The sequence below is a fragment of the Pteropus medius genome, unplaced genomic scaffold (assembly GCF_902729225.1).
Source record: "Pteropus medius unplaced genomic scaffold, Ma_sr-lr_union100, whole genome shotgun sequence".
Lineage (NCBI taxonomy): Eukaryota > Metazoa > Chordata > Mammalia > Chiroptera > Pteropodidae > Pteropus > Pteropus medius.
The window spans coordinates 2,035,780-2,051,060 of NW_024348304.1; the positions used below are offsets into that span (position 1 = coordinate 2,035,780).

The 15,281-nt window shown below is 48.8% G+C and overlaps 1 protein-coding gene across 1 annotated transcript in view; it reads left to right on the plus strand.

Annotated features, from left to right (window-relative positions):
• Nucleotides 1-257: 257 nt before the first annotated feature.
• The window catches only part of FGF2 (fibroblast growth factor 2), a 61,928-nt gene continuing 46,904 nt past the window's right edge, over nucleotides 258-15,281 (plus strand). Inside the window, 3 exon segments of the mRNA XM_039879665.1 lie at nucleotides 258-360; nucleotides 7,134-7,571; nucleotides 7,574-7,936. Coding sequence (XP_039735599.1) covers nucleotides 258-360; nucleotides 7,134-7,571; nucleotides 7,574-7,936 — 904 coding nt within the window.

The window sequence follows — 15,281 nt, forward strand, 5'->3', positions numbered from 1 at the left end:
CGAAGGGATCCGAACAGACATCTCTCCAAATACAGCCGCGGACGCTTTTCTAGCGGGAGAGGTAAGAGGGGAGCGTGGAAGCCACCAGAAGGCCGTCTGTCCCCGGAACCTACAGGACACACGGACCCTCCACACTCACTTTCTATTTTTGTTGAGGAAATTCATACCAAATTATATTTTTCTCACTACATACGTTTTAAAATAAATTGTTTAAGTAGGAAAAATAGTACACGCATATGGTTTTTAAAAATCAAACGATGCAAAAACAGTGCAATGGGAAGTCGTTCGACTGCAGATTCCGGCCCCAGTTCTTCTCCCCAGAGGCAGACATCCCTGAGATAGTCTCTCTGGACACGGCAGGTGTTGTGATGTACGCGCGTTTTCCCTTCAGGAAATGGAAGCATACTGTGCACACTGCCGTGCACTTGACATTTTTCACGTGTTTTCCACTTTTCAGTATTTCTTGGAGATCATTCCATGGCCATGCATATAGATCGACTTCATTTTTTAAGAAATCTGCAATAGTTCATTATAGAATTACATCTGATAATGATAGGCTTTCAAAAGCTACTTATTAAATGAGTAACTGGACTATAATCTTCATAAGCCTCTCCTGATAACCATTTTTATCGCTTCTTTCCAGAGTTTTGCAAACCTGAAGTGTGTATGTTCATACATTTTTGTGCAAATGTGTGAATATATCTGTGGGATAAATTCCTAGAAAAGAAGTTGCTGGATTGAAAGGTACTTATTTCAAATATTAAATGCTATTGCTACTTCGATCTCCCACCATCAGTGAAAGAGTGTACCTGCTCCCTCCTACTCTCTGATGCTGTATTTTAAACATTTTGACTGCCATCTGAGTAGAAAAATATGTCATTCTAGATTTAATTCGCATTTCTTTTACTCACATGTCTTATATTTTATTTATATATTTCGGAAGATTGCTTTATGTAAATATTATGTATTTAGCTATACATTTTATTTATACTTTTTTTTCTATGAACTACTTGTTGTTATTCCTTTACCCTGGGACTTTTCTCAGTGATATAGGAGATCCCTTTATGATTCTAGAAGGTTGATGTTGATGCCACAGACACTGCGTATTTTCCCGGTTTGTCATTTATCTTTTGACTTTCTCGTGAGCAGGCGCAGCACGGGTGGTGGGCACTTGCATTAAATTTACATAATCGAAGGGTTCGTTCAAACAGCTTTCCCAAAACCAAGGAGCAGTCTGTCCCAAAGGGAAATTCAGGTTCCCATTTCTGGCAAGTTTGCTTTAAGAGACAGTTTTTTTTTCCTCTCTCCTAGTTTTTGCACATTAAAAAAAAAAAAGTGCCTTGAAATTATAGTCAGGATGAACCTTTAAACTAATGTCAAAATAAGAACAACTGGACAATGAGATTAGATAGAATCTCTGTAATCTGAGCAGATTACACAGAATGTAAGGAACAGCAGGGCCTTCTGTAAGGGGCCATCTTTATAATGTATTTCTTATTACTAACGATTTATCTGAATGAAATTGATGTGAGGAAGGCTGCGCTCCTATTTGACTCCATAGCTCTTCCCATGCAGCTCTTACTGTAGTGTGGAGTTCATTAAAAAATATAGAACATATGACTCAACCTAATCACTTCTAGCATCCTTCTCTTTAAAAGGGAAAAGAACAAATCTTTGTGGTCGTCCAGCAGCACTCAGGGAAGCCCTGAAGATAAGAGTAACCAGTAATTGTGTTGAACATCTTTTCATGTACTTACTGCCTATTTTTATAGCATCTTTGGAGAAATATCTGTTCGAACACTTTGCACACTTTTAAATGATGTTACTTGTCTTTTCATTTTAGAGTTGTAAGAGTTCTTTATATATTCCAGAGACTAGACTCATCACATATATGATTTGCAAATATTTTCTCCCATTCTCTAGGTTCTTTTGTGGATAGTGTAATTTGATGCACAAAAGCATTTAATTTGGATGAAGTACAATGTATCTATTTTCTTTTGTTGCTTGTGTCTTTAGTGTCAAATATTAAAAAAGAAAACATTGTCTAGTTCAAGGTCACAAAGGCTTATACCTATGTTTTCTTCTAAGAGTTTTATAGTTTTTGCTCTTAAAATTAAGTCCATGACCTAGGTTGAGTTAATTTTTCATTTATTCTTTTCCAGTTGTCCCCCAGTTGTTGGGAGGACTATTCTTTTCACATTGAATGGTCTTGGCACCCTTGTTGAAAATCAGTTAGTCATAAAGGTCAGTGTTTATTTCTTGACTCTCACTTCTATTCCATTGATCTATATGTCTGTCCTTATTCCAATATCACACTATCTTGTATATTGTAACTTTGTAGAAAGTTTGGAAATCGAGTCTGTTCTTCTTTAAGATTATTTTAGCGATTCTCGGTCCTTCGCATGTGCATAGCAATTTTAGGGTCAGCTGGCCACTTTCTTCAAAAAAGGAAGTCGAGAGTTTGGCAGAGATGCATTGAATTTGTAGACCAATTTGAGTATTACCATCTTACCAATATTAAGTCTTGCAATCCATAAACACAAATGCCATTTCATTTATTTCAATCTTCTTTAATTTCTTTCAGTGTTTTATAGTTTTCAGTATTCAAGTTTTAAACTTGTTTGGTTAAATTTATTCCTAATATTTTATTCTTTTTGATGCTAATGTAAACTATTTTCTTAATTTTATCTTTGAATGGTTCTTTGCTAGTGTAAAGAAATACAACTGACTTTAATGTATTGATCTTGTATCTTGCAACCTTACTAAACCCATTTATTAGCTATGATTGGTGTGTGTGTGTATGTGGGCGGATGTGTGTTCTCTAAGGTTATGTATATATATAAGGTTGTATCATCAGCAAAGAGAGATAGTTTTACTTCTTCTTTTGCAATCTGGATGCCTCTTATGTTATTTTTTGCCCAACTGTCCTTGCTAGAACCTCTAGGGTAATGTTAGGTAGAAATGGTGAGAGTGAACATTCTTGTCTTATTCCTGACTGTAAGAGTAAAATGTTCAGGTTTTTTAATTTTTTATTTTATTACTTATTTATTTATTTTTTATCATTTTAAGTATTAAGTGGATTTTTTGTAAATCGAGTTGAGGAAGTTTTCTTCTAGTCCTAGTTTGTTGAGTGCTTTTTTAAAATCATTAAAGAGTGTTGGAATTTGTCAAATACTTTATAAATGTCCAATGAGATGATCGTGTGTCTTTTTACTCTTACTCAATTAATGTGGTATTTTACATGGACTGTGCTTAGCCAACCTTGCATTCCTGGAATAAATCCCACTTGGAGATGATGTATAATCTCTTATGTGTGGCTAGGTTCTGTTCGATAGTAATTTGTTGAGGATTTTCGCATCTATATTCATAAGGGATACTGGTCTACAGGCTTCTATAGGTTTATATTCTTGTGATATCTTTGTCTGGCTTTGATGTCAGTGTAATGCTAGCCTGAATATAGATATGTAGCTATAGATATATTTAAGAGAGATTTATTATCAGAATTGGCTCCCCTGGTTATAGAGACTGAGAAGTTCCGTGTTCTGCCATGTACAAGTTGGAGGACCAGAGAAGCTGGTGGTTTAACTTATTCTGAGTCTGAAAGCGTGAGAACCAGGGAAAATCATGATGTGACTCCCAGCCTGAGGCTGAAGGCCCGAGAATCAAGAGGCTGCTGGTTTAAATCCTGGAGTCCAAAAGCCTGAGAAACAGGGATCTTGATATTTTGGACGTCCCAGCTCAGGAAGAGAGAGGGAATTCACTCCTTCTTCACCTTTCTGTTCCATTCGGGACCTGGGCAGATTGGGTGTTACCCACCAGTAATGCTGAGAATGAATCTTCCTCACTTGTTGACTGATTCAAATGTTTGTTTTATCAGCTATGGGGATGTCCCTTAGCCCCGTCAAACTGACACATAAAATTAACCGTCACCACAGGGAACCAGTCTCCTTCCACTAGACATAATTTGTCTGCATATTATTGGTTATCGTGTTAGTCAGCTAGGGTCGCCATAACAAAGTGGTTTAAACAACGGAAATTTATTTTCTCACAGTTCTGGAGGCTGAAAGTCCAAGATCTGGGTGTTGGCAAGGCTGGTTTCTGGTGAGGCCTCTTTTTTTCGACTTGCCGAGGGCAGACTTCTTGCTTTGTGCTCACATGGTCTTTTCTCTTTTCTCCTGGAGTCTTTCCTCTTTTTATAGGGACACCAATCCTATTGGATTAGGACTTCACCTTATGACCTCATTCGACCTTTATTACCTCCTTAAAAGGCCTGTCTCCAAATACAGTCACATTGAAGATTAGGACTTCAACACAGGAGTTAGGGAGAGAACACAGTTCAGTCCCCGACAGTTATCTACAACTTACAAGAGGCATAAAATTGCTCAAAAACAATGAAAAGTGCAGTGACCCCATTGAATCATAAAAGCTAGACAGTGCCCGATTTTCCATTGAAGATATTTAGTAATCCTTTTTGTCCATTCAAAAGTTTTTTACATTTTCCCCTACAATTTAAAAGTGAATTTGCTATTCTCATGAATTTTATAATATTGTTATATAGTTTTTAAATTGTGCTAGAATTTAAATTAGTATTGTTTAAAAATTTTTAAATATGGTTAGAGGAATTTTCCATATGTTATTTTACTATATGTTTTCATCTACGAACATTTGAGATTTTTTTAAAGCTCATTAAATCATTGTACTTTTTCATAATTTATATTATGAACAATTCTTATAAATTTATCTGATATCGTGAGGAAAATTCCTTTTTCCTTTATGGTTTCTAAGTAGTTATCACTGGAACCTAGTGGTTTTTGAAAAATAATGAGTTTGGTATCCATCTTTCAAAATTCTCCTATTAGTTCTGTTTTTCAAAATTATCTTTATTTTATATTTATCCTCACAATTGGGTAAATTAAGAGTGGAAGTAATTTGAGCGTGCATGGGTTAGCCGAGAGAATGTTGACTGCACCTGAGAATAGTGTGTCTGTAAGTGTGTTGGGAGGGGGCTAGGTAGGAACTCGAGACAGCTCTCTCAATGGTGTCATCTTAGTTAACACTGTTTGTCTCGGAGACCTAGATTCCCAGAACCGAATTAACTATTTCCTGTATTATCTCCTCTCCTGGTTTAGAAGGAACTAGGAAACGAGGGGTTATTGTACATGGAATGTAATTCCACAAGATCTTTGGGCCATTAGCACACACGTTACTTAACTGCTTGAAGCTGTTCCCCGAATTTCTGGATACTACTGTTAGAAAGTATTTTGACTTAGGTGTTATCACTCTGCTTTTGGAATGCTCAGGTTTCTGTGACATGGAGTTAAAGGCTTATTCAAAACTACTTTATTTCAAGGTAAGTGGCAGCCTGATGAGTGTGCCGGATGAATTAAAAAATAATCTGGAGGCTTTGGCTAGAAATAAACGATAAAGATTTATTCAAGGATCTTAGGGTTTGCAAACTGGAGACACAGTGAGGCAATACCCAGAGAGTTCTGAAGAAAGAGAAGCTAAGCGTTCTTGTTGTAAAAAGTGTAGTCTGGGGCAGATTCAGCGCTGCATTCTTAGCCTCTGGACTGGTCTGAGGTAGTGATTCTCTAGATCAGTCCCCAGCTGATGCTCCTATGAGAATCTAATGCCTGATCTGAGGCGGAGCTGAGGCGGTGCTGCTAGTGCTGGGGAGCGGAGGCAAATACAGATGAAGCTTTGCTTTCTCGCCCACCGCTCACCTCCTGCTGTGCAGCCCGGTTCCTAACAGGCCATGGACCACTTCTGGTCTGTGGCCCAGGGGTTGGGGACTCCTGCTCTAGATGACCAGTGGTCTGGACGCTGGGTGTCAGGTGGTCTGGGTACATGAACATTCTTTCCTTAGTCCTCTGGGGAGTGACCAGAGGGTTATCTGGAGGTTTGATGACGCAGGACTGGAATGTTCAAAAGTTTAAGTTTCCAGGCTAGTTAAAACAGAATAGAATCCATTCCTCAGGCCTCAACCTACTTGACTTTAGTAATTTAGCAGCTTGACCAGACTGACTCCATTTTATTTCTTCACTCTGTTCGTCAAGTGCTACACTAGCGGTAAGCAGTCCTTGGGATGCCTACAGAGATCACCTGGAAGGGAGCTGTCAATAGATTGTCAGTGAGGACAAAGCTTGTCCATTTTAGAGAGACGTCAGAATGGTGCTCGGGCCCAGAGAAGGGTGCATCTGGGTTTGACACTCCCAAGAACCGCCTCTTACTCCTACTTCACATCCTAGAAACGCATCTAGAACCACCCAGCTTGGAGACTTGTGAACAAATGCTCATGGATGCTCTTTGGAAACCAAGCATGCTCCTAACAGAGGAACTTCTGTGCTCTCTCCTCTTTCTGAAAGCTCCCCTCCCCACTCCCCGGCCTGCCCACTGAACGCTTGTCTGAAATCTCACTTCACCCAACTCCCCGATGGCCTTGACACTCGGGTAGTGGTGTCTGTGTCGCTCCTGCTGGCATCGAGACTCACTCACTGTGCCAGGAGGTCCCACCTCACTAGGCATTTCCCATAGCACTGCCTGAAGTGCTTTGCACGTAGTAGGGGCTCAGGATATGAAATTTTGTGGATGGACGTTTTGCTAATCTATAGTGACCATCATTTTCTACGGAAAACTACCAAAGTGCAATTAACTTCGGTTTTGTAGTTGAGGATTTTCACAGCACCCTCTCTCTCCAAGAAGTGCCTAACAGTGTAGCCAGGGCTAGTGCCAGGTTAGGAAGAAGACATGACACGCGCCTATCACGATGAGCCTGTCATCCTCTCCCCACGTCGTCTAATTTGAGCTGGGTTGATAAAAGACCTTTCCTCGTAGGCGCCCAACCCGCTCCCCTCCTCCGGCCGCCTCCTTTCCTTTCGCTGGTAAACGACTTCAGCCTGTGCTGTCAACTTTAACAGTCTGTGCCCCGCGCGTGAGCCTCTTTCGGCGAGTAGAGATGTTCAAAACGTATTCAGACACAGAGCCCCCCTCGCTTCCGATTCCGCTACTTCTCGGGGGCGGGGGGGGGGCGGGGAGGACGGAGCTCCTCGGCTTTGGAACGCTGCCCGGAGAAGGAACGGGGAGCGCGCTGCATGTGAACCTCTGCAGTTGAGTCACGCCGGCTGCACGGCCAGAGCTCGGCAGAGCGGAGGCCGCCTCAGCGCGGTTCGGGCGGCGCGCGGCCGGGCTGCGGCGACTTCGGGGGACCCGCCGGGCCGAGCCCCTGGAGCCGCGGAGGCCGCGCAGTCGCCCCGCGCCGCACCCCGCGCCCCCGGCCCCGGCCCGCGGGCCCCCGGGGCGCGAGGCGCGCGCTTGCGTGCTGCGGCGGGAGCGGGCGGGGGGCGGCGCCTGCCGGGGCGGCCGGGCGGCGGGGGTCGGGCGCGGAGAGGCGGGCGACGTGACGCCGCGGCCCGGCCGAGCCAGACGCGCGGACGCGGCTCGGCGGCAGCTCGGCTCGGCTGCGGGGCGCTGCGGCGCGGGCGGGCGGCCCTCCGCAGAGTGGCGGCCGCCGAGACGCCGGACCCCGGGGCGCCGCTCCCGGGCCGCCCCGCTCCCCGCGCGCCGGGGCCGGCGGAGAGGCCGGGGCCGAGCGGCGCGAGGCTGGGGGCCCGCGGGCGCGGCGGGGCGCCGCGGGGCGGGAGGCTGGGGGGCCGGGGCCGGGGCCGCGCCGCGGAGCGGGTCGGAGGCCGGGGCCGGGGCGCGGCGGCTCCCCGCGCGGCTCCGGGGGCGCGGGGACCCCGGCAGGGCCCCGGCGGGGCCATGGCCGCCGGCAGCATCACCACGCTGCCCGCCCTGCCGGAGGACGGCGGCAGCGGCGCCTTCCCGCCCGGCCACTTCAAGGACCCCAAACGGCTGTACTGCAAGAACGGGGGCTTCTTCCTGCGCATCCACCCCGACGGCCGCGTGGACGGGGTCCGGGAGAAGAGCGACCCTCACAGTGAGTTCTGGCCCGCCCCCTCCGCCCCAGCCTCCGCCCCCCACTTCCAGATTGCCCAGGGCTCCCCTCTCCTCCACTCCGGCCCCCCGATTTCCAGGAGCAGCCTCCGCGCTCCCGCCCAGTGGTTCTGCGGCTTCCTGCGCGCGGCCCTGGCGGTCTCGGGCTCACCGCTCGCCGCTGCCTCCCGGACCTGCGGTGTCGGCTTGGCGCCCCTCGGGCTTTGCGGGTGCCAGCTTCCCCGTACACGCAGGGCGCGCGGCGGGCTCCCTTCGCGCAGACAGCCTGCCGCGTCGGAGATGCCAGCGGCGAGGAGAGGTGTGTCCCCCTCCCCCGAAGTTACGACCCCTTTTCCGCCGCCCGCGCTCAGCCCCGCCGGCAAAGGCCGGGGGCACACGGCCGCATGACACGTTCTGTCCTGGAAGAACTCCCTTCCAGAATCGCGCCCTTAGGTCCCGATTCGGTGGCACCCGCGCCGCTGGCACACCGCTCGCACCCATCCATTTCTGTTTTTGTCCCGGAATTGCCGAAAGCTGGAAAAGCAAAAAGTGTGGACTCTGTTAGTGAAATGCGGCAGGCCTTCGTTTCAGGAGTGGAAACAATTGCAAAAACTTTAATCTTCCACCTGCTTTGGGGCCTCGAGCGACACTTAAGCCTCGAGCCCTTGTCCTCCTCCTTGAAGTGGGCGGAATATCTAGCTTGCATCAGGTTTGGGGATCAAGTGAGAATTTATACAAAGTGCACAGAGGACTTCGTCTACCAGTCTATACTTTTGTGTTGTGTAAACATAATCTATTTGTGATTATAGAAATAACAGTGGCCAAAACCACTGGTCGTCAAACTTGAGGCTGCAGGGAAACCACCTAGAGGGTTTGTTGCAACACATTGGGAACCCGGTCTCCCCCGTTTCTGACTCCTTAGGTCTGGAGCGGGGCGTGATCATTTGCATTTCTAATGAGTTCCCAGGTGACACTGACCTGCAACGCACTTTCAGACTCACTGGTCTAGAGCACAACACTGTTGGAATTTGAAGTGAGGGAAAGAGGGTCCCGAGAATTTTAACTGTCATCCCCTAAGTGGAGGTGAAACCTCAGTCGTAAAAGCTGCGTGTTCTTGCGTCCCTTCCTTCAGGAGTTTCAGGTGGGGCATCTGGTCCCCTCTTTGCTTGAGAAAAGGCGGGCTCCGCAGCGGTCACGTCCTTATGTTATGATGCTGAGCGTCTTCTCTGTGGAATGAGGGGAAGGAGGAGAGGAAGCTCTGCCACCAAAGCTGAGTTGACAGAGGACTAGGAGATGTGTTTTTATAGTAGTTGGATCTTTATTGATTCAACAGTATCAACAAGCAAAAGATGCAGGTCTTTGCATTTTTTTCAGGCCTGCCATAATTTAAAAACTTTTATCCAGCCACTTAACATTAACCAGTAGTAAGATTGAAAAGGTGCTCGTCAGCCAGCATATGGGTTAGTGCTATTTTCTCTGTTTCAGTCGCTTGAATAGGTGGCACCAGATGATCTTGCGTTTGAAGCCTGTTCCGCAGTTGTCTGCCAGGCTCGCTCAGCTGACGAAGGCAAGGTGCATATTCTTTTACTGCGGCACAAACTGTTTGCAGTGCACAAGGGAGGTGTTGTTTGGCAGACAGGACTCTCCTCCAGGTTGGGCTCACTGGGGCATCCCCCAAGACCTTTTTGTCCTGAAACACTTTAATCCTGAATCCATTTTATTTTTCTTTGAGGCCTTTGGTAGCCTATTTCCTTTAGAATAAAACCATGGGAGCTAGTGAGTGAGGGTACTTCTGAATCTCATGCTGCGTTCCCACTGCTGTGAAAACTGCTGTTAATTTTTTCTTCCCAGATGTGGGCTGGGCTGTCATTTTTGTGATCTTATTTTAACTCAGTGGTTCTCAGTTGGGGGTGGTTTTGCCCCCCAGGGAATATTTGGCAATGCCTGGAGACGTTTTTTGGTAGTCTTCCCCGAGGGGCGCTGCTGGCCTCTGGTAGATAGAGGCCACCCTGCCCTTGAACATCGTGCAGCTCCCAGGACACCTCCCTCGTCCCTCAGAGAAACAACTTCCGACCCCCAAATGCTGATAGCGTGGAAACTGGCCAGCTTGCTGAAGACCAGATGGAGAAAGTGAAGAGTCGCGATTTGTGGAGGGCACCGATGATTTAAAGTCACCTGGTATCGGGCAATAGGCTGACAAGAATACAAGCCTAAATACGGTGACTTTGGCCCAGCCTGGACAGAAGTCGAAGTGCAGTATGTTTTTTGGCATGTCGAAGGTGTGCCGTCAGCGGACCAAACCAGGAGGAGACTGATGAGAAAGGTGTAAGAAAAAAAAACAAGTGAGGACCTGACCTGACACCCTCAACCACACCTCCTTCAATTCCCCAAACACGCAACCGACCAGCCAACGTGGAGAAATGAAAGCGGAGTTCACGGCCACCACAACTTTCCATTGAATCATGGCTCAGATGTCTAGACTGTTTGAAAAGTTGAAAACCTTTTCCCGCTGTTCGGTCCAGTTGACCGGAAAGCCTGTCGTTGGAGGCGACTCCTTCGGGGTTAGCACTTTCTGTCCACGTGTCTTCCAGCCTGAAGATACCTCTGAAAGGAAGAGTCACCAACATTTAGCGTGAATTTATCATGGTTTCTTCCCCAAAAGCTGACCGGAGGACCGGAGTTGAGGGAGGGACGCTTTGAGGGTGGGCGTAAATCAGGAGCTGGTGAGGCGGCAGGTGTGGCTCGGGTACCAGGGAGCTGGCAGCAGGACAGGCAGATGCAGAAGGGCGAGACTGAGCACCGGGGGGCCAGCTCCTCCGAGTGGCTGCAGGCCACTTCGGCTTCGCTCCTGGCTGTTCGCTTGAGTCGTTCCACTCCCAGGGGCCCACTTTCCCGCACTTCCTCCTAGTCCTGGAAGAACCGTCGTGTGACAGGAGCATCTCGGTGGAAGCAAGCTGTGGTGGCAGCGTGTGTGCTGCACACCCCCTTCTCTGGCCTGCATGTTTTGCCAGACGTCCGTGGGGATGCCTAAGACCGAGGATGGACTCTGTAGCAGTTAACTGGGCAAAGCCGGTCAGAAGGGAGAAGACGTCCCAGGAGGGCACACAGCGTACGAGGGAGCATAGGAGATGCTGCTTCTGTGTACCTTTCAGCATAAATCTGTTCCAGGTGCCCGTATTTAGGGGGAAATGAAAGTAGTTTGAAGTGCGATGTACCCTTGGGCTTCTCCCTGGAGATGGCCGCCCGCCGCCACACTCGTGTGCGCCCAGGCCCCAGCGGACGCTCAGACTCAGGCTGAGGGACCTGTCCCCTCCCGTGGAGCAAGGATGGGTCCTGGCCCGCCTGAAGCCCTGCTCCGTCCTACGGCACGTATTCTATGCAACCACGATGGCAAAAACGTGGACTTGTGAATTTCAAAGGGAAGCCCAGGCCTTCCAGTTCACCGATCTCATTTTGTGGAAGAGGACATCGAGGTTCAGAAGAGTACCTGATTTGAGGTTCACCTGCTGATTTCTTCTTTGATCATCTGAAGGAGCTTCCTGCTCACCTGGCCCCCAGCCCATTGCCAGGCGGAGGGACCGCCCTCTGGGTCCCCATTGTAGGGACCTCCGTTTCAGAGTAGTGACATACCAGCCCCTCCGGGCAGTTCTTACTAGTTCACAGGCCGCCTCTGGCTGTGTTCCTGGGTGTTGGATAAAGCCACCTTTCTCTCTCTTCCTGGATGTAGATGCAACTATTGATTTAATGACAATGGATTCTCTCTCCTTACCTTTTTTGCGTAACATGGCAAGTGGGTCCCACTGATTTGCCTTAGTAAACATAATATTTACTGTGATGCCATTTGTGTGCAGTGAACAAACAAAGTCGGAATCTAATAGCTCATTTAATCGTGGAAATCACGTAACCGGTCCAGCAATGGAAGGACAATTCGTGAGTCATAGCTATTACCACACCTTAGGAGCCCTTAAAGACGAGCTGTGCCAAGTGACTTCAGCCTAGAAAAAGCAGTATCCCCCTGTGACGTGCCCTGAGGGCGCACACTGTGTTTATAAAGTGGCCATTGTGTAACTAAACTTTGACAGTGGTGTAGCAACCAGGATCTAAGTATTCTCCTTTTGATTTATAATGCTGCTTCAAATGGATGGCCATGTTACAGATGTAATAATCAAAACAAGAACCATCCTTTATACATTATAATTATTAAATTGATTTTGTTCCTCTCCACGTCGATTCTGAGAAAGCACCATCAGCGGTACCGACGAAGGCGATGTAAGGTCTCGCGTTATTCGAACCGCAGGACAGTGGCTGCACGTGTGCCGTGGCCTTTGCTTGTTTTTCCAGTTGCAGGGTTTGTGGAGGCCCCACACGCCCTGCTCGGGCCCCTTTGTCCTGCAGCACACATCCGTAAGAAGGCGGGCCTGGGAAGAGTCTAGAGCCAGGCAGATCCGCATATTCGGGCGCAGACCTGAGACTCCTCAGCACGGTCTGTCCACACGAGCATGTTTCGTTCCGTTTTGAGATGGAGCTTGTCATTTTCTGCACTCCGAAATCAGGTTGCCGGTCTTTCGTATGTTCTCAGTGCTCCTGTAGTTTAGAAAATAATTCGCAACAGTTCTCAACGTAGAATTTTCGTTGTACCGTTGGGACCTGCAGCTGTGGCCCCACGGCTGGCAGGGTCCCTGCCACAGCTGTTGCCGGCCCGCGACCGCGTTCTCTTTTGCCTTCACGCTCTCCGTCTGAGGCCACGTACAGCCGCGGGAACTCGGGCGAGGGCCGGAGGAAGGTGGTGTCTCCCGGGGGACCTCGCCCACTGGTCTTCGAAGCCAGACTGGTCCCTTCTGAGTGCCCGTGGGTGTTTTTAGTGTGAGGGAATTTTGGAGGCAACAGCCAGCCACTATTCAGTGTTTAATTCATGTCCCTTCCCAGTTGTCCTCTGTCCCTCTTCCCGGCACAGGGCGACTTGAGTTGACCAGTGTATCCTTAATGCGTATTCATTTACAGAAGTCCGGTGCGTGCGTGTGTTTGAGTTTGAGTGTTTGTCATTGTCTTTTCAGACAGCTGCTCACTTCCCCGTGTTAACTTACTCTAAATTAAATTATCCCATAGAATACTGAAATGAAAGATTCACAGATTTTCAAGCTATTCTGCAAATAAAAATAAGAAGAGGAAGTAAGTGAATATTAACTTTTACATTCCCGGTATAATTAAACTGTTGAAAGGAATTTTCCTGGATTAATTTATTATTGAGCTATACATTAACTTACAATTCAAATTCATAATTGAACAATAACTCAAGTTAGCCAAGAAAGAAAGATTTTTTTAGAGGGAGTTTGTATAGAGTACTGGTGGTCTGGCCAGTTTCCGTGAGTGGATTTGTCCTCTGCTCGTCATCTAGGCACCTTGAGGAGACGCCGTCACCTACGGCAGGGACGGTGACGTCCGCGTGTGAATACCGCCGTGGTGCGCTTGCACCTTTGACGTGGGGGGCTCCCTACGTGTCAGCTGATGATGGACGCGTTCCGGGTGGGCCTCGCTGGGGAATAACGAAGCGCTCCTGGGCCGCGTGCAGCGTAAAGCGTGGTCTTGGAGTAGAGCGCGGACATTGGGACGTTGCTCAGTCCTAACAGAGGTGATGACATGTAACTCAGTGACACTTGGGAATCTTAGAGGCTGGCTCTAGGCATTTCCTAGGCTCAACTGTAGAAAGATGAATCATTTTTTCAGCACCAGTAGTTTAAAACTCTCATTAGGAATTCTCTTTAGAAAAGCATCGTAGAGTTCCGTCATGCGCCGTGTGAATGGAAGTCCCCGAGGCACGGTGTGCCCTGTGTGCGCGTCCACCTTGTGGCCAGTACCCTGGGACCCTGTGCTCCCGTCAGCTTTTCTCTCCTAGCGCCGGATCCTGCCCTCCGTGTCCACGTGACTCAGCTGGGCCCCAGCAGTCTCCCGGCCCCGTCACGTGGCCTCCTCTCCAGGTCATCCCCTCACTGCCAACCGACCCCGGCCACTGCTGCCTGCGTCTCTGTGCCCTTGAGAAGTCCTTCCCTTTCTTACGGCACGGCGGCGCAGTCTTCCGCGCACCCGGCCTGCTGCCTTCGCTTCTGGTCTCCCCTCCTCCGGCCTTTTGTTTGGTTTTGGCCCTGTCCCCCTCTTTCTGTGGCCTCCGTTCCTCCAGCGGGCCATTTCTGGTCTCCGTCTCTGGTTTCCCGTCTGTCAGTGCTGCGTCTCCCAGTGTTTGAGGGACAGATACGCTGTCACAGCCTCAGCTCAACACACACAAAACAGCATCACGTTCTCAAACTAGCGCCCTTCCTACCAGACTTCTGTCTGTCGCGAAATTATTCTTGTGGTCTGCGCCGCGCTGCACCTCGGCGTCTTCCCTGCCGCGGTGGTTTCCCCCGCCCCGTCCCCTGGTGTCCCCTGCCCCTCACCTGCCCGGCACCTGCCGCTGCCTGACCCGCCTGTCTCATTTCTCGCCGTTCGCCAGCTGTGCTCTAGCCCGACGGGGCCATCACGCATAGCAGCCCTTTACTGTCCTGCTCCGAGCGTCTGAGACTGAATTTCTGGTCCCGACACCCCCTGGGCTCCTCTGCTGAACCGATGACCCGCTGAGGCCTGTGCCATGAAGAGCGTAGGTCTGTGGTTGGTGAATGAGTTAGGACTTTAAACATAAACACTGCAGCAGGGGGCACGTCAAGCGGGTACGCCGGATGCGGCATCTCGGCAGTTCTTTCTGGAGACCGCTCGAAGCAATAAAAGTCAAACATAATCATTTGTTGGGATTACATTTTATTGTGGAAGCTTTTCTCTTCGGCTGTTGACTAACGTTAGTGTTTCTAGCCAGTTCCAGAAATAGTCACACTCTACTTAAGGAATGCGGATCTGAGAATTCCCGCGCGAGTCAGACGCTTGACTCCACAAATCCCCCTCTCCATAAATCGCCCGCGGGTCGTTCGGTACGTAGGGGCCCGAGCTGCCTGGGACCGTGGGGTCCCTCTGGCTGCGCGGAAACGGCGCCGGCCGTCCTTGCTACCAACCACCTCTTCAGATCTGCGAGCCAGCCAGTACTCAGCACCACACTCCGAAAACTCTCGAAAGGACAGACCTTGTGTGACAAAGTGAGTCACAGTCTTTGTGATGTGATGTCTGCGAGGGTGGGTGGGTGAAGTTGCCGGATGACCCGTTTCACTCAGCTCCTTTCTGAGCTGAATCATTTCGCAAACAGAAAACAATTTGTGAGTTTTAGGGGGGCATTACAGGAATAGGAAAGGAAGAGAGTACAGTCGAATAAAACCTCCATTTAAAGAATCGCTCGTTGAAATAGATTACTTGATGGACAGTCTTTGTTT